Source organism: Loxodonta africana, chromosome 7, assembly GCF_030014295.1.
Source record: "Loxodonta africana isolate mLoxAfr1 chromosome 7, mLoxAfr1.hap2, whole genome shotgun sequence".
NCBI classification, from domain to species: domain Eukaryota; kingdom Metazoa; phylum Chordata; class Mammalia; order Proboscidea; family Elephantidae; genus Loxodonta; species Loxodonta africana.
Window position 1 is genome coordinate 108,476,580 of NC_087348.1, and position 25,246 is coordinate 108,501,825.

Consider the following 25,246-nt stretch of genomic DNA (forward strand, 5'->3'; position numbering starts at 1 on the left):
AAGAAAGACACTTTCTGTATTATAGGTGAGGGGCAGGAGACAAATGTGCATTCTGCCCATTACTGTGTTTTATTATTTTCAACTTTTATTCTCTCTTTAAGGATTTTGTATTAGAAATATAACCCTACTTCATAGACAGTCTTGGTGAGTAAAAATACCAGAACTGTTCGCTTAAATTAAAATAGTTGATAAGAACCTGGCTGGTTGATTCTGTCTGTATGGTATCTTGGAGAGTAACGGTTAGCAGATTTTAATTTTAGTCAAAGGTATGAGTTTTGGCTCCAACATTAACTGTCGGTATGATTTTGGATTAGTCATCCTTATAGGATGGTTTTGTCAATTAAATGAAATAGTAAAGGTAAAAAGTTTAGTCGCATGAGCTTTGCTAAACCAATCAGTCACTAGGAACATTATGATTGGCTTTTCCACCAATCAGAATACAAGAGATTGAGTCAAACTATTGAAGCACAAGCCCAAGAAGGAAAGGACACAAACAGGTTCTTTATGGAGGAGAAATGGAGTTGATGGTGTAGATCATGTTAATCAGGAAGCCAACCAAGTTTTCAACAGAGCTCTAGAGCTGTCCTTGTGTCAGTTTCCAGTTTTTGTCATTAGCAAAAGAAACTATATCAGGCCTAGACGTAAGTATATTATTGAATCACAACTGGAGTAAAAGTTTGCTTAGTCTTTTGTCTTTCTGGGGCAAATGACAAACTCTCCTGATTTTCTTCCCTCAGGAAAATGGACTCCAACATCTCCCAAGCCTTGCGAAAGGAACTCACCTGCTGCATCTGCTTGAACTACCTTACAGACCCTGTCACCATAGGCTGTGGGCACAGCTTCTGTAGGCCCTGTCTATACATTTCCTGGGAAGAAGCCAAAACTACCCGTTGTCCTCTATGTGGGGAAACATCAAAGAAGACAGACATCAAATCCAATATTCTTGTGAAGAATCTGGTGTCCCTTGCTAGACAAGCCAGTCTCTGCCAGTTCCTGAGCTCTGAGGATCAGATGTGTGGGACACACAAGGAGACAAAGAAGATGTTCTGTGAAGAGAGCAAGAACCTACTCTGTTTGCTCTGTTCTTCCTCTCAGGAGCACGAGGCTCACAGACACTGTTCCATTGAATACGCTGTTGAGAAGTACCGAGTAAGTGATGCTTCTGAAAGCCTTTGAAAGCTGGAGAATAATAGAGCTAAGAGAGTATAAGGAAGATGAGTACCGTGATTATGATTAATTCAGTCATCACTGGGAGTCTTATATGTGCTGGCTACTGTTCTAGGTGGGAAGGGTAAAGCTGTGAATAAAATAGGTAAGGAAATCTGCTTTCACAGAGGCTGTATTCGAGTGACAGGGCAATTCGCTTAATGATTATTAATTTGATTATGCAAAGTGAAGCACAGGACACCATAACACTCACATTTTTAGAAATAGCTCCTGGCTACAAAAATTACATGTTTAACAAGTGCTTATTTTTTTTTTTACTGGAAGCATATTTAGTAATACTGGACAAACATGTAGGATAATAGTATAGATAATTAGAAAGATATTTATAGGAAATTTAATTACATTACATAAAGCCTTTATTTGACAGTTTTCTCAGGAAAATTGTTTCATTACTTTATGTGGCTCTATAGCCTGAAACTCCCAGAAGGGATGACTATCGGGTAGCCAGGGAAACATGACCCTTCCACTTTCCCGAAAGTATGTTCATCTAACATCCCTGGTCTTTAGCTGTCAGTAAGGGTCTGAAATCTATAATATTTGTTCTGTTGGTGCTTAATTCAGTATTTTTGTTTTTACAGGAGAAGCTTTTAAAACAAATGAGGTCTTTATGGGAAAAGATCCAAGAAAATCAGAGAAATCTAAACGAGGAGTGCAGAATAATCAACTTGTGGATGGTAAGCCTGAGACCACGTTTTCCTCATAACCAGCTTGATACAGACATGCTGGGACCTTACCTACTAAGAACTTGAGCTTTAATCATCATTGCCAGGAGATTCTGTGAGTGAGCTCATCAGTAGGAAAAAGGATCTGCTGTTTTTATGTAGGAGAGTAGGACACTTAGGATTTCTAGAATTCAGTACACCAGGGACTAGGGAGAAAAAGGCCATCAGAACAAAGTGCAAAAAGTGCTGAAATGGAGGCACATGCAAGGATTTGGAGAAGTTCAAAAACCGTTGGTCAGGAGTTGAGAAAAAGTTTTGGAGAGAGGTTCACAATCAATTTGAGTTTTAAAGGACAAGTGTAAAAAACCCATGGACATTTCAAGCAGAGATTTCTGACTAAGGTGAAATCCAGAAATTAAACAGTACGTAATGGGGAACTACAGGGATGTCATACTGATTAGTATAAAGACGGCCATGGGGAGAAAAAGGTTTAAATAGCAATTTAGGAAGTGTACCTGTGATAGTGAAAAGCGATAATGTAGTAGCTAGAGAATGATATAGGATCAACTGGAGAAATTTCAACATGTTGTAAAACTGGGGGAAAAGAGAAAGAAAAGGACTTGGTGAGGAGAGAATGAGTACGTGGGTATGGGCAGGGGTCATGCAATGGAGTAAGGGTTAATGTTCCTGTAATGTTAAGACAAAATGAGACCCTGAAGTCTTAAGTACCCATTACCAGGAAGGAATCCCATCCATGGCAACAAGGGATAGTGATGGGAGAAATCAGATTGAGGGTATGGGATTAGGAATTTTAGGGAGGTTTTGTCTGATGATTTCTAATCCTCAGACTAGTAGGCAACATTTCTGCTAAGAGTGAATCATCAGGCTAGGATTGAGGAGATTTGAGATGAGAGGCTAAATTAGTAACAGATCAGAATATTAAATAATCAAGCATAAATTTATCTTTTTACATGTAATCTTTCATATTTTAGAGAATATATATATATTGGTAAAGCAGAGGGTCAGGAAAAAGAAGAAGACCCTCAATGAGATGGACTTACACAGTGACTGCAACAATAAGTTTAAACATAAAAAAGATCATTAGGGTAGGATGGCTTGGGACCAGGCAGTTTTTCATTCTGTTGTACATAGTGTCCTTGTGAGTTGGAACTGACCCAGTAGCACCTAACAACAACAACGTATTTTAAAAATTATCTCTGAAAAAAAATTCTACAGAATTTTAGGAACTTAAGAAGTGAATTACAGTGTTTAGAGGAAAGAATGGGTTTCTGTAGTTAACAAGGAATGAAAAATAAAGTAAGGAAAGAGGGATGAGCATGGTTTCTGGTAAGTGGAAAGGCATGAATTTAACATGTATGTACGTGGTTGGTGGATTACATGATCATGAATCAAAGAGAAATGAGTGAGGTTTAAGTGGTGAAGGATAAAGGCAGCCTGGGTGTGTGATCTAGGAAATCCAGGTCCCTGCAGGATTATATATGCCTACGGAGAGACATGATCAGAGATCAGTATCGGAAGTTGCATCCAGTTCTCCACAGGGAAGAAAAACAACATTTAGAGGGACTGAAAAGTGAACGCAAAAGGATTTTACAGCAACTCAAGAAAAGTCAAACCACAATGGTTCAAAAACAAAACCACCTAAGAGAAATGTTTGAGGAGCTGCTGAATTTGTGCCGTAAACCAGACGTGGAGCTGCTCCAGGTAAGAAATGAGGATATTAGTTCAAGTTCACATCTTTGACTTCCATTACATATTTCAACCCAAAATCCTATTTCTGCATCTTCTGCTCCTGTCTGGACTATTATTGTCCAAGTGAATATGATATAAACTTCAACTCTTATCCTAACCAGGAACAACAAAACTTTGAGGAATTGTGAGAGTAGTTTCCCTTCCCAATTCTCTTTATTTAATTCACTTTTCTATCCAACAGAAAGGAACAACTTATTTGTAGACCTTTTCGTCTCCAAGTGGGCAGTGTGAGGAAGAGGAAAAGCTAGCATTCATGTCCTCCTTCTGTTTGGAAGTCCTAGGCTTGAGTTGTGCTTGTTCTGAGGCACATTACCCTTTGGAAACAAGCCCTGTGAAAAGACCACCTTGTAGACAACTGATGGTTGTAGTAATGCGGTCCGTACTCATGTCCTGCTCTGTCTTTGTTCACCCTCAGAGCCCTTAGCCATCGAGAATTTATTTTCTGTCAATGCGTGGTACTGTGATTTTCCTTTAAAGAGGAAAAGGAAAAGAAATTTATAAAATCCGGGGCGGGGTGGGGGGGGGGAAGGAAAGGAAGGTTTGATATTTTTTTGAAATTTCCCAAATCCAAAGACTGATTAGGCATAAAAAAAAAAGAATTTCTGAAGAATTCTGAGTTTTTCTTTTTTTTTTCTCTTTACATAATTTGGAAGACACATTGACAAGGTAAGTTTGGCCTTCAATGCAAACTAGAGGTAAGTTTGGCCTTCAATGCAAACTAGAGCACCTTGACAGCTAGTAAAGAGATCAAAGTGTTTCTACCAAAATGAAGTTATTGAGATAGTAAATCTTCGTGTGCACGTGTATTTATGTGAGCACATGTATCTGTGTGTGTTTTACTGAATATAATTTTCTATCCCACTCTATCAGAAGTTAGTTTTGTTTTGTCTTTCTGTGCTCATGGAGGTATACATTGTAGGGTTCAATACAGAAGTCACTAGAAAACAGGTATGCATGATTTTAGTTTTCAAAATCATTAACATATAAAAGTGCATGGACTAGCTTTTCCAGGCGTTAGAGGAGAGGCAGGCATCTATGATAAGAAGCGGGTGGAGGCAGGGACAGAAGAAAAGAAAGAATCCCTAAGAATTGCACAGTCTTATCCCAGGAACATGGAGGTACACTACAATATCAGAAAGGAATTCTGATGAAACATATTATTCTGTTGAACGCTGACATCTTTTGTACATACTGTGATGACCCCTTTGGCACCTGAAAGATTACCTGAATCTTTCCCCGTGTAGGAGTGAGTCCGTGCAACTGCACATGCCCCAGCCTGTGAACCCAGCGCTCAGTGCAAGGCCCATCACTGGACTGATAGACAGGTTCAACCAATTCCAAGGTGAGTGGTAGCCCAATGATGGGACCCCATACATTGTCCTTCAATAATGGTTTTCTTTGGATAATATGGAGCCCTGGTGCCGGAGCAATTAAGAGCTTGGCTGCTAACAAAAAGGTCTGCAGTTGGAATCCACCAGCTGCTCCTTGGAAACAGTGTGGGACAGTTCTATTCTGTCCTGTAGGGTCACTATGAGTTGGAATCCACTTGACAGTAATGGGTTTCGTTTTTTATGCCCTTTTTATTAACCCTTGATTTAGGAGAGAACAGCCTTCTAAGAGACATTTATAGTCATAGTTGCCCTGGGATAACATGAAAAAATCTAAACGAAAGCTGGTGAAAGGATAAATGTGATTCATGCCTCTAATAAATTAGACAATGAGAGACAGGAAACAATCAAAAAGGGCTCCTAGTGCTGTGGGGACCATGGTCTCAGGAAAAAATCTAGCTCAACTGGCATAACACAGTTCGTAGAGAATATGCTCTGCTTTCGACTTTAATGAGTAGCACCTGGGGTCTTAATAGCCTGTGAGTGGCCATCTAAGATACTCCACTGGTCCCTCCCCTTCGGGAGCAAGGCAGAATGAAGAAAACTAAAGACACAAGGGAAAGATTAGTCCAAAGGCCTAATGGACCACAACTAACATGGCCTCCACCAGACTGAGTCCAGTACAACTGGATAGTACCTGACTACCACCACTGACTGCTCTGACAGGGATCACAATAGAGAGTCTTGGACAGAGCTGGAGAAAAATGTAGAACAAAGTTCTAACTCACAATAAAAGACCAAACTTACTGGTCTGAGAGAGACTGGAGAAAAACCCTGAGAGTATGGCCCCTGGATACACGTTCAGCTCTGTAATGAAGTCATTCCTGAAGTTTCACCTTTCATCGAAAGGTTAGACAGGCTCATAAAACAAAATGACACTAAAGGGGCATAGCAGCCCAGGGACAAGGACTAGAAGGCAGGAGGGGACAGGAAGGCTGGTAATGGGGAACCCAAGGTCAAGAAGGGAGAATGTTGACATGTCGTGGAGTTGTTAACCAATTTCATAGAACAATATGTGTACTAACGGTTTAATGAGAAGCTAGCTTGTTCTGTAAACCTTCAGGCAAAGTACAATAAAAAAGTGTTCAGTAGAAAAAAAATTAAATGTATATTTAAACTCTGAAAAAAAAAAGGGGGGCTCCTGGAACCATTCTGAGATAAAATACCAGTTATTCATTCATTTAGTGATATAGAACTCCATATTTAGTTAGGGCATTCAAGTTTTAACTAAAGTACAGTTAGTTATGGTGATAGGATTGATGTTTTAGTTACCTAGTGCTGCTATGACAGAAATACCACAAATGAGTGGCGTCAACATACACAAATTTATTTTGTCACAGTTTAGGAGGCTAGAACTTGGAATTCAGGGTGCTGGATCTAAGGGAAGGCTTACCCTCTGTTTGCTCTGGGGAAGTTCTTATTCCTTTGCTCCTTGGTGATCTTCATTTGGCATGGTGTCTTTCCTCTCCCACCTCTGCTTGCTGGCTTGCTTTTTAATCTCTTTTATATCTCAAAAAGATTGACTCAAGACATCCTACAGTAATTCTGCCTCATTAGCACGACAAAGATAATCCGTTCCCAAGTGGGATTATAAACACGGACATAGAAGTTAGGATTTACGACACATATTTTGGTGAGGCACAATTCAACCCGTAACAGTTGGCAAATTTTAATTTTTTAAATATTTTTGCTGTAAAGCTTCTTAGTAATTGAATTTGTAATAATGCGCATTGTAATTGATATAGCTAGAAAATTTAGTCCATAAACATAAAATAATGAAAGGCATAAAATAAGAATTTGTGAGGAACAACAGTAAAACAAGTTGGGGGTTGATGAGACAGTATACAGAATTCCATAGTAGACCTAAACCAGGGAGGTTAGACTGGCATGCAGATGAAGACCAAGCCTGAGGTGAAACCAGGAGTAAAATCCAGAAAATTCTTAGGAGAAAACTTCTTCTAAGAAGATGTATTTAGATCTTTTTATTCTTAATTGGAATTTGTTTCATTGACTGGAACATCATAGTATGCCTGGCAAAGTGATCACCAATTATTTATCTCTAAGGATCTTCTTTCCCCTGAAGAGGGGCACTGAAGTTAATTTCATAGCAATGACTAGGCCTTATGGGAAAGTCTTCTATTTCTAATGGGAAGTGAAATGTAAAAAATCTTTGTGATTTTTTTCCATTGAGATTAGGTACTTGTTACTTCTGCAGATATACTGGTAGCCCCTGAATCTAATGACATGTTCCGACCAAGCTGCCGTTAAAGTCTTGGTCGGTTTCCCAGTGACACTCTAGATTCGTAAGACTTTAAAAACTGATTTTGACTGGAATACTCTCTTCTTTCTGCAGTGAACATTTCCTTGAATTATGAAACAAGCAGTCACGATATCATGCTGTCTGATGACGTGAGAAGTTTGATATTTAGACGTGACCTTCAAGAGGTGCTTTTTCAATCTGGAAGATCCAACTACTTTGCTACATGGGGAGACCAGGCCTTCACCTCTGGAAAACACTACTGGGAGATGCATGTGGACAGCTCTTGGGACTGGGCTATAGGGGTCTGTAAGGATACTTGGCTAAGGAAGAACTGCTCAGTGATTGAATCTGGGGACACATTTCTTCTTTTATGTGTGAAGGGGGATAATGGTTATCATCTTTTCACCACCTCCCCAGTGCTTTCTCAGTACATAGAGAAACCTCTGGGGAAGGTTGGTGTGTTTGTTGATTTTAACAGTGGAAGTGTGAGTTTTGTTCATGTTGCCAAAAATTCCCTCATATGGGAATACCCCACTTACTCCTTCAATTACTCGCTCCGGCCTTTTTTTTGCACTGGCCACACATGATCGTGGAGAAGTGAGGAACTTGGGAACTCTATATCTGAAGGAGCCCACACACGATCATGGAGAAGTGAGGAACTTGGGAACTCCATATCTGAAGGAGCCCATCTCAGCTGAAGCTGATCAGTCATACTTTACTCTCCCTTAGGTTGTTCCATTTTAATGTATCTTTGTTTTACCATTGGTAAAAATAAAGCTGGTGTGGCAATGCAAAATTTGTTGGCTTAATTGTCTTTCAATTAAAATCAAGTCTCATGGTCCTTTTCCTGAAAGACATACTGTTTTTATTCATCTACTTTGTGAGTTGGCTAGAGTTACAAGACTATATGACTGTGGGATTCCATCTTAACAGTTTAATGCAGGAACACAGAGTGTTTGCATCATAAAGCAACTTGGTTATCTGCAGTGCAAATGTCAGTCTGAAATATTCTACTCCGTCATCATGATCTAGTAAAATCATACTCAACAATTCACCCTTGTTGGTGTTAGGTGCCAGGAAGTCCACTCTGACTCATAGCAACCCTGTGTACAACAGAAGGAAGCACTGCCCAGTCATGTGCCACCTCACAGTCTTTGCTGTGCTTGAGCCCATTGTTGCAGCCACAGTGTCAATCCATCTCCTTGAGGGTCATACTTTTTTTCATTGACCTTTCACTTTACCAAGCACGATGTCCCTCCCTAGAGGCTGATCCCTCCTGATAACTTGTCCAAACTGCTTGAGACAAAGCCTCACCATCCTTGCTTCTAGGGAGCATTCTTGTACTTCTTTCAAGACAGATTTGTTCTTTCTTCTGGCAGTCAATGATATGTTCAATATTTTTCTCCAACGACATAATTCAAAGTCACCAATTCTTATTTGGTATTCCTTACTCGTTGTCCAGGTTTCACATGCATATGAGGCGACTGAAAATACTGTGGCTTGTGTCAGGAGTACCTTAATCCTCAAGGTGACATCCTAGTTTTTCATCACTTTCAAGAGGGCTTTTGCCACAGATTTGCCCAACACAATATGTCATCTGATTTCTTGACTGCTGATTCCTTGGGTATTGATTGTGAACCCAAGTAAATTGAAATCCTTGACAACTTCAATCCTTTCTCCATTTATCTATCATGTTGTTGCTTAATGGTTCAGTTGTGAGGATTTTTGTTTTCTTAATCTGAGATGCAGTCCATACAGAAGGCTATAGTATTTGATCAGTAAGTGCTTCAAGCAGTCTGCACTTTCAGCAGTCAAGGTTGTGTCATCTACACATGGCAGGTTGTTAATGAGCCTTCCTCCAATCCTGATGCCAGGTTCTGGGATTATTTGCTCAGCACACAAATTGAATAAATATGCTGCAAGGATACGACCCTGACCCACACCTTTCCTGACTCTAAACCACACAGTAATCCCTCGTTCTGTTCTGTCCAAACAAATGTCTGTTAGTTTATGTACAGATTCCTCACAAGCATGGTTAAGTGTTCTGGAATTCCACTTCTTCACAGTGTTATCCATAATTTGTTATGATCCACACAGTCAAATGCCTTTGCATAGTCAATAAAACAAAAGTAAACATCTTTCTTGTATTCTCTGCTTTCAGCCAAGGTTCATATGACATCAGCAATGATACCCCTCTTTCCATGTCCTTTTCTGAATCCAGCTTGAATTTCTGGTAGTTCCTGGTTGATGTATTGCTGGAACGGCTTTTGAAGGATCTTCAGCAAAATTTTACTTGTGTGTTGGATCACTTTTCTTTGGAATTGGTGCAAATATGGATCTCTCTCATTTGGTTGGCCAGGAAACTATTCCAAATTTCACAAGATAGAGGAGTGAACACTTCCAGCACTGCATGCATTTGTTGAAACATCTCAACTGGTATTTTGTCAGCTCCTAGAGCCTTGTTTTTTGCCATTTCCTTCAGTGCAGCTTGGACGTCTTCCTTCAGTACTATCATCTCTCAATCATAGGCTACCTCCTGAAATAGTTGACTGTAGACCAATTCTTTCAGGTACAATGACTCTGTGTATTTCTCCCATTTTCTTGTAATGCTACCTGAGTGGTTCAATATTTCTCCCATAGAATCCTTCAGTATCACACCTAGAGATTTGAATTCTATCTTCAGTTCTTTCAGCTTGAGAAATGCTGAACATGTTCTTCCTTTTTGATTTTCTAACTTCAGGTCTTTGCATATTTCATTATAATTCTTTACTTTGTCTTCTCAAGACATCCTTTGAAATCTTCTTCTCGTATTTTATTTCTGTCTTTTTAATGCCCTTTTGCTTTTTTCATGTATAATGTACTTGATGTCATCCCATAACTTCTCTGGTTTTAGTCATTAGTGTTCAATGCACCAAATGTATTCTTGAGATGGTCTCTAAATTCAGGTGAGATTCTGACCGTCGTACTTTGCCTCTCATGGACTTGTTTAATTTCCTTCAGCTTCACCTTGAGCTTGCACATGTACAATTCATGGCCTGTTCAGTGGTCTGCCACTGGCCTTGTTCTAAGTGATGATATTGAGCTTCTCCATAGTCTCTCCACAAATGTAGTAGATTTGATTCCGATGTATTCCATCCAGCAAGGTCCATGCATATAGTGATGGTTTATGTTGTAAAAAGTTATTTGTAATAGAAAAGTGATGGATGGATTAAAAAAAAAAAACAGGATCCATCAGTATGCTCTCTATAAGAGGTACAACTTAGAAACAAAGATGTAAATTTATTAAAAATCAAAGGATAGAAAAAAATATATCAAGCAAATAACTACCAAAAAAGAGCAGGAGTGGCAATACTAATTTCAGATAAGATAAACTTTAGAACAAAATCCACCATAAAAGACAAAGAATATAATTATTAAAGGGATGATCCATCATGAATACTTAACCATAATGAACATCTACATACCCAATGATAGGGGTCCAAAATCCATAAAAAAACTCTAGCAGCACTAAAAACAGAAATTGACAGTGCCACAATAATAGTAGGTGACTTCAACACACCACTCTCAGTAAAGGACAGAACATCTAGTAAGAAAATCAACAAAAATTCAGAAGAGCTGAAGAGCACAATCAGCCAACTTGATCTCAGAGACATATATAGAACACTCCACCCAACAGGTGCAAAGTACAAATCCTTTTCCAACACACACAGAACATGCTCCAGAACAGGCCACATCTTAGGCCACAGAGCAACCCTCAACAAAATCCAAAGCATTGAGATAATACAAAGTATCTTCTCTGACCACAATGCCATCAAAATATAAATTAACAACAGGAGAAGTAAGGGGAAAAAATCAATTATATGTAAACTGGATAACACCCTGCTGAAAAACCACTGGGTAATAGAAGAAATCAAAGATGGAATCAAGAAGTTACTGGAATCAAAGGAGAATGAAAACACATCATACCAAAACTTTTGGGACACAGTAAAGGCAGTCCTTAGGTGTCAATTTACAGCAGTAGATGCACACATCGAAAAGAAGAAAAGGACAAAATCAAAACATTAGTTACACAACTTGAACAAATAGAAAAAGAACAGCAAAAGAAATACACAGCCACCAGAAGAAGGGAAATAATAAAGATCAGAGCAGAAATAAATGAAACAGAGAATAGAAAAATAATAGAATCAACAAAACAAAACCTGGTTCCTTGAAAGAATCAACAAAATCGGCAGAACACTGGCCAAACTAAAAAAAAAAAGAACAGGAGAGAATGCAAATAACCCAATTAAGAAAGGAAATGGGGGCATTACAACAGGCACAACTGAAATAAAATGGATCATAACAGAGTATTATGAAAAACTATACTGTGACAAATTTGAAAACCTAGAGGAAATGGACAAATTTCTAGAGACATACTACCTACCCAAACTAAAACAAAATGTTGAAAATCTGAACATACCCATAACTAGAGAAGAGATTGGAAAAGTAATTTAAAAAAACTCCTAACCGAAAAAAGTCCTGGCCCAGATGGCTTCACTGGAGAATTCTACCAAACATTCAGAGAAGAGCTTACACCAGTTTTACTCAAACTGTTACAGATCATAGAGAAGGAAGTGATACTTCCAAATTCATTCTATGAAGCCAGCATAACTCTGATACCAGAACCAGGCAAAGACACCACAAAAAAAGAAAATTACACACCAATATCTCTCATGAATATAGATGCAAAAAATTCCCCCCAAAATTCTAGGCAATAGAATTCAGCATCATATCAAAAAAAAAAAAAAAAAAAAATGACTAAGTAGGATTCATACCAGTTATGCAAGAATGGTTCAACATTAGAAAGTCAATCAACGTAATCCACTACGTAAATAAAAGGAAAGAAAAGGATCACATGATCATCTCAACTGACGCAGAAAAGGCACTTGACAAAGTCCAACACCCCTTCCTGATAAAAAACTCTCAATAAAATAGGCATAGAAGGGAAGTTTCTCAACATAATAAAGGGCATCTTTTTTTTTTTTTTATGCAAACCCAACAGCCAACATCATTCTCAATGGACAGAGGTTGAAAACATTCTCTCTGAGAACGGGAACAAGACAAGGATGGCCTTTATCACCACTCCTATTTAACATTGTGTTGGAAGTTCTAACTAGAGCAATAAGGCAAGAAACAGAAATAAAAAAAAAAAAAGGGCATCCAAATGGGTAATGAGGAAGTTAAACTGTCCCTATTCGCAGATGATATGACACTAAGGAAATCCAAAAGACTCCGTGAGAAAACCACTGGAACTAATAGAAAGATTCAGCAGAGTAGCAGGATAGAAGATCAACACACAAAAGTCAGTTGGATTCCTATACAGCAATAAAGAGAATGATGAAAAGGAAATCAGGAAAGCAATAGCAATTATCATAGCCCCTAAAAAATAAAATACTTGGGAATAAACCTAAGCAGGGATGTAAGAGACCTATACAAAGAAAACTACAAAACACTACCACAAGAAACCAAAAGAGGTCTACATGAATGGAAAAACATGCTCAGGGGTAGGTAGACTCAACACCGTGAAACTGACAATTCTACCCAAAGTGATTTTCAAATACAATGCAATATCGACCCAAATACCAATAACATTCTTTAAAGAGATGGAAACATTTATCATTAATTTTATGTGGAAAGGGAAGAGGCCACAAAAAAATAAAGCACTATTGAAGAAGAAGAATAAAGTAGGAGGGCTCACACTACCAGGCCTTAGAACCTGCTCAAAACAGCCTGGTACTGGGACAATGACAGGTACATTGACCAATGGAACAAAACTGAGAACCCGGATGTAAATCCATCCACCTATGGTCACCTGATCTTTGACAAGGGCCCAAAGTCCACCAAATAGGGAAAAGACAAATGGTGCTGGCAAAACTGGATGTCCCATCTGAAAAAAAGTGAAACAGGACTCATACCCCACAACATATACAAAAATTAACTCAAGATGGATCAAAGACCCAAATATAAAGCCAAAAACTGTGAAGTTCATAGAAGAAAAAACAGGATCAAGACTAGAGGCCCTAATACATGGCATTACCAGGATACAAATCACAACCAACAACACACAAGCTACAGAGGATAAGTCAATAACTGGGATCTTCTAAAAATTAAACAGTCATGCTCATCAAAAGACTTCACCAAAAGAGTAAAAACAGAACCTACAGACTGAGGAAAAAAAAAAATTGGCTATTACAAACCAGACAAAGATCTAGTCTCTAAGATCTACAAGAAAATCCAATGCCTCTACAACAAAAAGACAAAAAAAAAACAACCAAAAAATGGGCAAAGGAAATGAACAGACATTTCAGCAAAGACATTTAAGCTGTCAACAGACACATGAGGATATGCTCAAGATCTCTAGCCATCAGAGAAATGCAAATCAAAACCACAATGAGATATCATCTCACCCCAGCATTACTGGCACAAATGAATAAGACAGAAAATAACAAATGTTGGAGAGGCTGCGGGGATATTGGAACTCTCATGCACTGCTGGTGGGAATGCAAAATGATACAACCATTTTGGAAAATGATATGGCACTTCCTTAGAAAGCTAGAAATAAAAATACTATATGACCCAGCAATCCTACTCCTAGGAATATATCCTAGAGAGATTAAGATTTGTCACACGAATAGACATGTGCACACCCATGTTCATTGCAGCATTGTTCACAATAGCAAACAGATGGAAACAACCTAGATGTTCATTGACAGATGAATGGATAAACAAACTGAGGTACATACACACGGTGGAGTATTATGCAACACTAAAGAACAACGATGAATCCGTGAAGCATCTCATAACATGGATGCGCCTGGAGGACATTATGCTGAGTGAAATAAGTCAATCATGAAAGGACAAATATTGTATGAGACCCCTACTGTAAAAACTCATGAAAAGGTTTATACATAAAAACAATAATTTTTGGTGGGTACAAGGGAGGGGAGGGGTAGGGATGGAAAAATGCTCAATAGACAATAGACAAGCAGAAACTTTGGTGAACTTGTGAACAAGACAGTACACAGTACTTGGGAAGCCAGCACAACCTGTACAAGGCAAGCCCATGGTAGCTCCATAGACACATCCAAACTCCCTGAGTGACCGAATTGCTGTGCTGAGGGCTGTGGGGACCATAGTCTCAGGGAACATCTAGCTCAATTAGCATAACAGAGTTTATGAAGAAAATGTTCTACATTCTACTTTGGTGAGTAGCATCTGGGGTCTTAATAGCCTGTGAGGGGCCATCTAGGATACTCCACCGGTCTCATCCCTTCAGGAGCAAGGAAGAATGAAGAAAACTAAAGATACAAGGGAAAAATTACTTCAAAGGACTAATGGACCACATCTACCACGGCATCCACCGGACTGAGTCTAGTACAACTAGATGGTGCCTACTGGCTGCTCTGATAGGGATCACAATAGAGGGTCCCGGACAGAGCTGGAGAAAAATGTAGAACAAAATTCCAATTGAAAAAGAAAGACCAGACTTGCTGGCCTGACAGAGACTGGAGAAACCCTGAGAGTACGGCCCCCAGACACCCCTTCAGCTCAATATTGAGGCCACTCCTGAGGTTCACCCTTTAGCCAAAGATTGAACAGGTCCATGGAACAAAACAAGGCTAAAGGGGTGCACCAACCCTGAGGCAGGAACTGGGAGGTAGGAGGGAGCAGGAAAGCTGGTAATAGGGAACCCAGGGTTGAGAAGGGAGAGTGTTGACATGTCATGGGGTTGTTAACCAATGTCATACAACAATGTATGTACTGTTTGATGAGAAACTAGTTTGTTCTGTAAACCTTCATCTAAAGTTCGACTGAAAAAAAAAAAAAGAATAACAACAACAAAAAAAGCCGGTGGTCTTTCAAAATTCTATCATGTCATCTCTGGCATCGTTTCTATTACCAAGGCCATATTTTCCAACTACTGATCCTTCTTCTTTGCTTCCAACTTTCCATTTTCAATCAGCAGTAATTATCAATGCATCTTGATAATTTTGATCAATTTCAGACCACAGAAGTTGGTAAAAATATTCAATTTCCTCATCTTTGCCATTAGTGGTTAGCGCATTTCGGGAGAGCTTTTAGACTGAGACAGACTAAGAACCTGGGGGTCTACCTCTGAAAAAACTGGCCAGTGAAAACCTTATGAAGAACAGGAGAACATGGTCTGATATAGTCCCGGAAAATGAGCACCACAGTTTGGAATGCACTCAAAATACGACTGGGGAAGAACTGCGTCCTCAAGATAGAATCTGCCTTAATGACACGGATGGAGTCAAGCTTCAGGGCCTTTATTTACTGATGTGGCAGGACTCAAAATGGTAATAAACAACTGCAAACATCCAATAATAATCAGAACATAGAATGTGCAAAATATGAATCTAGGAAAATTGGAAATCATCAAAACTAAAATGGAACTCATAAAGCTGGATATCCTCGGCATTAGTGAGCTGAAATGGACTGGTATTGGCCATTTTGAATCAGGCAATCACATGGTCTACTACGCCAGAAATGACAAATTGAAGAGGAATGGCGTCACATTTGTTGTCAAAAAGAATATTTCAAGATCTATCCTGAAGCACAATTCTGTCAGTGATAATATCCATAAGCATACAAGGAAGTCTAGTTAATAGGACTACTTACACGCCAACCACTAAGGCCAAAGATAAATTGAATATTTTTTACCAACTTCTGCAGTCTGAAATTGATTAAACATGCAATCAAGATGCATTGATAATTACTGGTGATTGAAATGCAAAAGATGGAAGCAAAGAAGGATTGGTAGTTGGAAAATACGTCCTTGGTGATAGCCATGATGCCGGAGATCACATGATAAAACTTTGGTAGCCCCATGACTTCTTTATTGTAAATACCTTTTTCAACAACAGAAATGGTGAGTAAACATGTGGACCTCACAGGAATCAAATCAACTATATTTGTGGAAAGAGACAATGGAAAAGTTCAATATTATCAGTCCAAACAAGACAGAGGTCCACTGAGGAATGGAACATCAATTGCTCAAATTCAAGTTCAAGCTGGATAACAGTGCCAAGAATAGGAATTCCTGAAGACTTAATTATGCCCTTGGGGAATCTGTACTTAGACCAAGAAGAAGGTGTTCCAACAGAACAAGGGGATACTGCACGGTTTAGAGTTAGTGAAGGTGTGCATCAGGGCTGTATCCTTTGACCATACTTATTCAATGTGTATGCTGAGCAATTAATCTGAAAAACTGGATTATGAAGAAGAACAGGGCATCAGGATTGGTGGAAGCCTCATTAACAACCTGACATATGTAGATGACACAACCTTGCTTGTTGAAAATGAAGAGGATTTGAAGCACTTATTGAAGAAGATAAAAGACCACACCCTTCAGTATGGATTACGCCTCAACATAAAGCAAAAATCCTCACAACTGGATCAATAAGCAACATCAAGATAAATGGAGAAAAGATTGAACTTCTCAAGCATTTATTTGGCTTGGATCTATAATCCACAGCCACAAAAGCAGCAGTCAAGAAATCAGACGACACATTGCATTGGACAAATCTGCTGTAGGAGATCTCTTTAAAGTTTTAAAAAGCAAAGATTTCACTTTAAGGAATAAGTGAGCCTGACCCAAGCCGTGGTGTTTTCAGTTGCCTCATATGCATGTGAAAGCTGGACAGTGAATAAAGAAGACCAAAGAAGAACAGATGCTTTTGAATTATGGTGTTCAGGAAGAATATCCGATATACCATAGACTGCCAGAAGAACGAACAAATCTGTCTTGGAAGAAGTAGAGCCAGAATGTTCATCAGAAGCAAAGATGGCTAGACTTCCTGTCACATAGTTCAGACATGTTATCAGGAAGGACCAGTCCTAGGAGAAGGACATCATGCTTGGTAAAGTGGAAGGTCAGCAAAAAAGAGGAAGAGCCTCCTTGAAAGGGATTAATACAGTGGCTACAACAATGGGCTCAAACATCGCAATGATTGTGAGTATGGCTCAGGAACTGGGAGTGTTTCCTTCTGTTGTATATAGAGTCGCTATGAGTCAGAATAGACTAAATGGCACCACCAACAACAAAGATAGGAGCAATGTAAATACACAAAACCCAATTAGTTTTCCATAAAAAGGATACCACTACTTAAGTATTACTACTATTTATAAGAATAAAAAATAGGCAGATAGGAAGTTTCCAAAATTAAAAAAAAAAAAAAAGAGAGGGCACTAGATTTGGACAGATTTTCAAACATACCAGTAAACTAAAATAATTAGAGCAGTATGGAACTGGTACATGAATTCACAAACAAACAAACAGATTCAGATATACCCATCCATTGCCATCAAGCCGATTCTGACTCATAATGACCCTGTAGATATAGATATATATGAATTTACTGTATTCTAAGATGAGATCCACTTGCACCTGGAGCAGTAGGAAAGAGCTGAGACTTGTGCCCAGAATAAGTGAAGACATTGCTTAGAAAGCCAGTGCCTAAAGTCAGCGGAGACTGACTGTAAGAACAGTTCATTCAAATAATACATGTGAATTAAAAAAAAAATAATAATTTCTAGGTTTTGTACTCAGTAAGAAAAATCTCACTGGCAGCTCAAAGTTTAAATATACAAATGGAAACACAGGTGAAGCATGAATCTGCCAAATTTCAGGTTTGGGAATGGCCAACTCCTTCCTTCAGGGAGTAGAAAAGAGTCATTAGAAGTGTAGCTCCCCCGCCCCCCGCCCCAAAGGTGCCTACCTTCCCTCCCACCCCAGTTCAGCACAGGGGTAGAGAGGACAGTTCCCTCTAGAAGGAAGGGGCCATAGTTTCACACATGTCTTCCTGCCAAATCTGGCAGGAAGATGGGACAAAACTGCTCACATCAGAAATATTCAGTCTAAAGTGGTGTATACCCCCTTGCTCAATCATCTCATTCTTTATTCCAAGAGCCTTACTTGCACGGAGTTCCTCAAGGGGGTGGTATTGTGCTGTAGGAAATCCCCTACCGGCTCTTTCTAGAATTCTACCCCCAGCGCAGTCCCCCAGGGACTGAAATTAAAATATTCACTGGAAGAGTCAAGAACTTGATAACAATTATTTTAATGCTAGATTTTAAAAAAGGAATGTGCCAGAAAATAAAAGACGACTTTGTATTGCAGCCTTAAGATGGAATTGCACTCATATATTCTTGTAATTCCAGCAAGCTCATAATACAGGTGAATAACCATATTTACTCCAGGTAATGGGCCACTAGAGACGTTTTCATTTAAAAATATTAAATCATCGCAGTTTTGCATTTCAGGCTACATTCCTAATTAATAACAACCAAATGTTACATTAAGTAGAACAACCTAAGAGACAATGAAGTGTTGATTAGCTTTGATGGAGAAAGGCTCCTTCAGATATGGCATTCCCAGGTTCCTGACTTCTCCCTGATCATATGAGGTCAGTGTAAAAGAAAGGCCTGAGCGGGTAATTGAGGGGGATAATACAACTGTCTGTGAGGGAACTTTTGGCAACATTAACAAAACTCATACTTCCATTGTCAAAATCAACAAACACACCAATCCGCCCCATGGTTTCTCTACATCCTGAGAGAGCATTAGGGACTTGGTGAAGAGATGATAACGATTATCCTCCTTCACACATAAAAGAACGATGTCCTCAGACTCGATCACTGAGCAGTTCTTCCTTATCCAAGAATCCTTATTACAAACTCCAACAGCCCAGACCTAAGAGTCATCCACATCTGTCTCCCAGTAGAGTTTTCCAGAGGTGAAAGCCTGGGATCCCCATGCAGCAGAGCAGTTAGATCTTCCAGAAGGAAAAGGTGCCTCTTGAAGCTCATGACTAAGCCACTAACTTCTCACTTCATCAAACAGCATGATATTCGGACTGCTTATTTCATAATTGAAAGAAATTTCCACTGTGGAAAGAAGAGCATCTCCCAGTCAAGATCAGTTTTTAAATTCCTATGCAATGAGAAGGTCACTGTATCTAGAGTGTCAATGGAAAAATAGGCCAAGACTATAATGGAAGTTCTAGCCTGAAAATATCAGACTGAGGAGTATCAGTGGATGTGCAGAAGACAAAAACGCCTAACAATGTCAATAGACAAAAAAAAAAGTCCTAAAACATCAGAGCATGTACAAGGGAGGGAGGTCATGCCATCTTCTGGATGGTTGCTTTTCATGACACATTAAAATCCAGAACTGTCCATTGATGGCAGTCCATAGACTATCATTTACTTCCACCATCCCTTTTCTCAGACATAAATAAATGGTGATTGCTTTCCAGGCATGTTATAATGTTTGTTTAGCAACAAATTTAAACTTAAGAATAGTATTTGAGTATGCTTTTTAGAATGGGTCTCCTACTAAGCATTTTCTGGCTTTTAACCCTGGTTCCATCTCAGGCCTAGTCTTTCTCTGCCTGCTAGGCTAAACCCCTGGTTTGGGTCTACCATGGAGCTCTGCATGCTGCCTCATCAAGCACCAACTTTATTGTTGTTCATAGATTCTGGTTTTCTGCCTACTGCTTTTTATGTTTATTCGTGTATTTTCATGATCATATTAATTAAAATACATTATTACAAATTCAATTACTAAGAAACATTAATGGAAAAATTTTTTTCAAATACCTGCATTTAACCTGAAATTTGACATTTCTAAAGTAATATTCAGGTCTGTATGACACACCAAGTAATTGACGTTGTATCTGAGAATGGTTCTAGGTCTCAAGGAGCCCTTTTTCAGATCGTTTCCTCTCACTTTTAAGTAATTTCTTACAGATCTGACTCACATTTAGCCTTTCCCTAACTTTCATTTAGATATTTTCCATATTATCATGTGGCAAATACAACTATAAATGTCTTTTCACAGGCTGTTCTCTCCTAAATCAAGAATCAATAAAGAAGGAAAGAATGCCCATAGAAAACCAAAACTGAAGGACACTGTATGAGATCCTACTACTGGGCTGACACTCACCTCGGAACTGGCTGAACCCGTCTATCAGGCCAGTGATGGGTCTGGCACTGAGCGCTGGGTTCTCAGGCTGGGGCATGTGCAGCTGCATGGACTCACCACCCCTGCAAGGGGGAGAATCGGTTAATCTTTCAGGTGCCAAATGCATCATCACAGTATGTAAAAGAAGATGCCAGCATTAACTGAAAATGTTTCAGCAGAACCCATTGCTTATACCGTGCTGTGTCTCCACAATCCTGTGATGGGCTTGTACCATTCTTAGAGAATCCTTCTTTCTTCTCTGCCTGCTTCCTTCTCCTGCCCCTCAGAGGTACTTGCCTCTCTCACCCACAACCTGGCATAAACTAGTCCATTCACTTCAATAACTTTATGTGTTTGAAACCTAAAACCATAGGTAGTTGTCTTCTAGCCACTTATGAACTGAGCCTTGCAACACATACTTCCCTGAGTCTCAGGGAAGAAACAATGCTAATTTGTGACAGATGGAGCAGTAAAACATACACAACGTGCCTGCACAGAAAATATCTAATCCTTCTATATATTACGTTCTCACATTGTTAGAAACACCATGGTCTCTTTCACAGCCCTCATGGAGCTCTGATTTGTAGTGAAGGCCACATTTACCCTGTCAATATATCTCCCAAATCCTGTGAAGAGAATAAAAAGAAAAGTTTAGAATTATTTGCAAACTGGTGGTTCTGCCAAACTAGTCTTTAGGTTTGAGCAAGTTCAGAAGGTACCACCCACCCACCACCATGGTTTTTTGGTAAATTGAGTTTTCCTTTCCTCTCTAAGGATAATCGCAGCACAACATGTGGATAGAATCTGAATTCATCAACAATTCTCAATGAATTCAGAAGCCTGAGGGTGAATGGATAAAGAGAAGGACGTGAGTACAGACTGTAGTGATACAACGGTCAGCTGTCTGCAAAGTGGTCTTTCCCAGGACTTATCTCCAAAGGGTAATGTGCCCCAGAACAAGGGCAATTCAAATCTAGGATTTTGAAATGGAAGGAAGAAGTAAAAGTTACCTCTTCCTAAATTTCTCCATATTGCCCAGCTGGAGACGGAATGCATGTGAGGAAGTTGTTCCTTTCTTTACACAAATGTTACATATTTCAGAATTAGAAGCTACGAGATGAGATCTTCCTACAATTCCTAACCAGGCTTTCAAACTGGTATCTATCCTCTAACCCTTGTTTCTGCCTTTCTTGTCTCTCAATTTGATTTTCTCCTCCTATCTAATACCACAGGCTTCCATTCTGCCCTGCCATTTTAAGGATATTAATTCTCATTCTTTTGCGTATTTTTCCCAATATTTATCTATTCATTCTCTCTCCTACCCACTTTCTTTGTCCCTTTTCTTTAGTTTTTCATCATGTTCAATTTTGTTTTGTTTTGTTTTTGAGAAGTGGCTGATATACTAGGGTTTATTTTTCTTAGCTAAGATTCATGCTACCTCACATTAGAAAGGCAGATTACCGTACTCTTCCATACTGATAAACCACTCACAGCATCTCAAGGAACACCACAATTTCAGCTCAAGTTCTTAAGGGACAAAAATCCAGCAAGTGTGTCACAGCTGGTTCTGCAGAAAACAGTCTCATACTTACATTCCACTCTCTGGCTATTTCTCTCTCCTTATTTAGATTTCTCTGATTTTCTTGGCTCTTTTGCCATAAAGACCTCATTTGCTTGAACAGTTTCTCCTGCAAAAGAATCATGAATAGGAGTATCAGAGAAGTCAATTTTATACATTTCATACCTTAACGAATGAATAGAGGCAAAGGTTGATGTACTTTAGGGCGAGTGGAAGGACCATAATGTTTCCCTGTTTACCCTCCGTAATTATCAAATCTGGGAAATTGCAAGTGGTAGAGTCACAAAATTTGGTATCATTATTTGCCTAAGGAAACCAACAAATGAGGATTTTATGTAACATGGCTAATTTTGAGATAAATATCTTTCCACAGAATTTGGGTCTTCTGATGCTGTTTTTGTTGTGTGCCATCAAGTGGATTCTGACTCATACCCATGCTATAGGACAGAGTAGAACTGTCTCTTAAGGTTTCCTAGGCTGTAATCATTAGGGGAGCAGATTGCCAGGTCGTTTCTCCCTCAGAGCTGCTGGCAGGCCGAACTGTCAACATTTTGCCTAGCAGCCAAGAGCTTAACCACTGTGGCACCAGGGTTCCTCTACTGATACTAGTTCCCTGAGATAGGTTCTGGAGAAGCAGCTCAGACGCCCTCCCAAGAGTTTCTAGATCAATGCCTTGTGTGCAGAGACACTAGGGCCTGGCATGAGTTTAAGCCAGGTAAAAGATGGAGGGAGGTTCTGAGAAGTAGGAGGAACTGCCAGGAGGAGGCAGCATGTGAGTAGCTGGGGAGGCACCGACGAGGCCAATATCCTTTTGCATGACTCCTCTGATTTCTTTCAGTTTCTCTGGTTTCAGTCTTCCAGGGATAGGACAATAGGTGAGCTCTGGCTCTGGAGTCAGATAGTAGGGATTTAGCAAGGAGAGTGTCCCTATGGGAAAGGCACACAGCTGAGCCTATGCCTGGGTGCATGGGGAACAAACAGGTGAGGAGGGTAGAGTTGGGAGTAGCCTTTGGGACCTGCAAGCCTCAAGGATGTCCAGAGTAAGACATTCCTGCAAAGTGAAAGATTAGATGTTGCAAGGGGTGGGGGGGTATAGCTGTTGCAAAGGGGCGGAGGTGGCTTTTCTGTTGTGACTGCTGGACAGAACATGCTCCCCTGTTAGCTTCAGAAGCAAGCAACGGCTGCCCAGGGAAGAGTTCCCGTGCTCTGGAAGAAAGGAAGTAGAACTCTTCTCTCTGCCCCTCTGTGGAGCTAAGCCCAACCACACAGATAGAGAGGTCTACAGGGCTTCTTGCATCCTAGAGGGCCTCCTGGTGGCCCAGACGCCAGAATTCCCTCCCTAAATCACTGTTCAGGCAGGATTTGCTCCCTGGTGTGTTTTTTCACAGGGCCAATCATGCCAGCTCTATGCCAATGATATTGCCATTCCCAGGCCAGCATCTTTAAAGATCACTTTTCTCTCTTTTTATGGTTTAGTTTATAACTGTAATCATAACAAAACCAAAATGATGGAAAAAATGACAAAGAAAGAATATTTGAAGAATAAATAACTCATATTCCAATTTTGCTAAAATTTGATAATTAAACCATATGCTTTCCTCTCCTAATGTACGTCTCACCAAAGATTTTAGCGCTCAGGATGCAGAGATTTTAGAAGGACAAGGAACCACCTGGCCTCTAAACCTTGCATAGGAGCCCTGGTGGGTCAGTGGTTACGTACTAAGCTCCTAACCAAAAGGCCTTCAGTGTGGACCCACCAGCCACTTGGCCACAACACAGGAGAAGGATGTGCTGATCATTTCCCATAAAGAATACAGCTTAGGAAACAATATGGGGCAATTCTCCTCTGTCCTATGGGGCCACAATGAGTCAGAATCAACTTGAGGGCAAACAGGGTTTGATTTTTTGAAAACATCCGTGATACATGTACAGATATTTCGAGTATGATGCTAGTAAGGCTTTGTTGTTATTGTTAGGCTTAAGAAGACAAAGTAAAGAAATACGATGACATGTGCAAAGACCTGGAGATAGAAAACCAAAAGGGAAGAACACACTCAGCATTTCTCAAGCCGAAAAAAATGAAGAAACAATTCAAGCCTCGAGCTGCAATCCTGAAGGATTCTATGGGGAAAATATTAAACAACACAGCAAGTAAGGCTTTACGCTTCTGCTTTTAAAAGTGATCTTAGATTCCAAAGCACAACTACTCACTCATCGGGGGCCCACAGTTTTTAAAAACACCCAAAAGGATTTCTTTTTATTTCTTAACCAACTTTCCTAGTACCATCCTTTCTGTTCTGAAGTAAGAGATACGTATTTAATAATAAAATATCATTCCAAAATATTCACACAGGTTCTTTAGGAAATATGGGATTAAAGTGAGTTCATGTTATTCTTTTGCTTTTCTGTGTTTTACAAAATGTTGGTGATTTACATGTAATACTTGTGTAAACCAAAAATAAAATTGAAATGTGCTCCTCTTGCAAGACTTCGAGGGTTTTATCCCATCGTTGGTTCCCTTCACCTTTCACACAACGTTGTGTGGACCTCCTTCACTAAAATCTCTTAAACTCTCTTTTTATAGGGTATTTCCCACTTTCCTGACTGAGAACACCTATTTTTACAACCTCTTAATTGTTATTCTACTCTCTCAATTTTATTTTGGTAACTGGTTGGATACACTGAGATGAGGAAAAATAGGAGGAATCAGATCTGACATTTGTTTACTCTCCAGTAACTGTCAGGTATTTTGATGGGGTTTTCTAAAGGATGTAAAACTTTGGCTGAGGCTTAAAGATGAGTAACAGTTAACCAGAGAAATATTTTAAATGTTACATAATTCTCATTGAATCCTTTCCATTTGAAGGAAGAATCAGTTTGGTTCATCAGAAAGCATTTATTCCCAAGCGCAAAGTCCAAAAGAATCCATAAATCAGTCATTTAATTCAGGTTCAGGTTTTAATATACAACTCATAAAAAAACTTTACAACAGCATGCATTTTCTGGGAGGAGAGGGAGGGCTACCTGGCTCCAAATAGAAGCTGGCCACCCTCAGGGCACTATGGACTGAAAGTCACTTCCCTTTTAGCTATTTCTCTTATTTGAATGTTTTTATTCCTTCCCCTGAAAATTCCCCTTATCCCAAGCCTCTTGAATAAGTGGCCAATCTTTTTTTCTTGCTTCTAATTAAGGTAGTTCTGGTGAGACTGGATAGAAGGTCGGCTGGGATAAGAGGATAAGTGGAGATGTAGCATCTGAAAACTAAGTGTAAATTTAAACTCAGAGACTGGGCAAATTTTTATTTATATTGCTAAGGTTAAATTATCGACTCGACGG

At 39.5% G+C, this 25,246-nt stretch overlaps 1 protein-coding gene and 1 pseudogene across 1 annotated transcript; one reads left to right on the forward strand and one right to left on the reverse strand.

The window, feature by feature from the left end:
• LOC135231746 (G-patch domain and KOW motifs-containing protein-like) overlaps positions 1 to 25,246 on the reverse strand; it is a 34,446-nt pseudogene that overhangs the window by 3,895 nt on the left and 5,305 nt on the right.
• Positions 742 to 10,534, forward strand: LOC135231768 (E3 ubiquitin-protein ligase TRIM48-like). The gene is made up of 5 exons (XM_064288926.1): positions 742 to 1,149; positions 1,806 to 1,901; positions 3,761 to 3,783; positions 4,904 to 5,001; positions 7,401 to 10,534. Exons 1-5 carry the CDS (start codon positions 742 to 744, stop codon positions 7,892 to 7,894), a joined length of 1,119 nt encoding a protein of 372 aa, XP_064144996.1. The 3' UTR covers positions 7,895 to 10,534.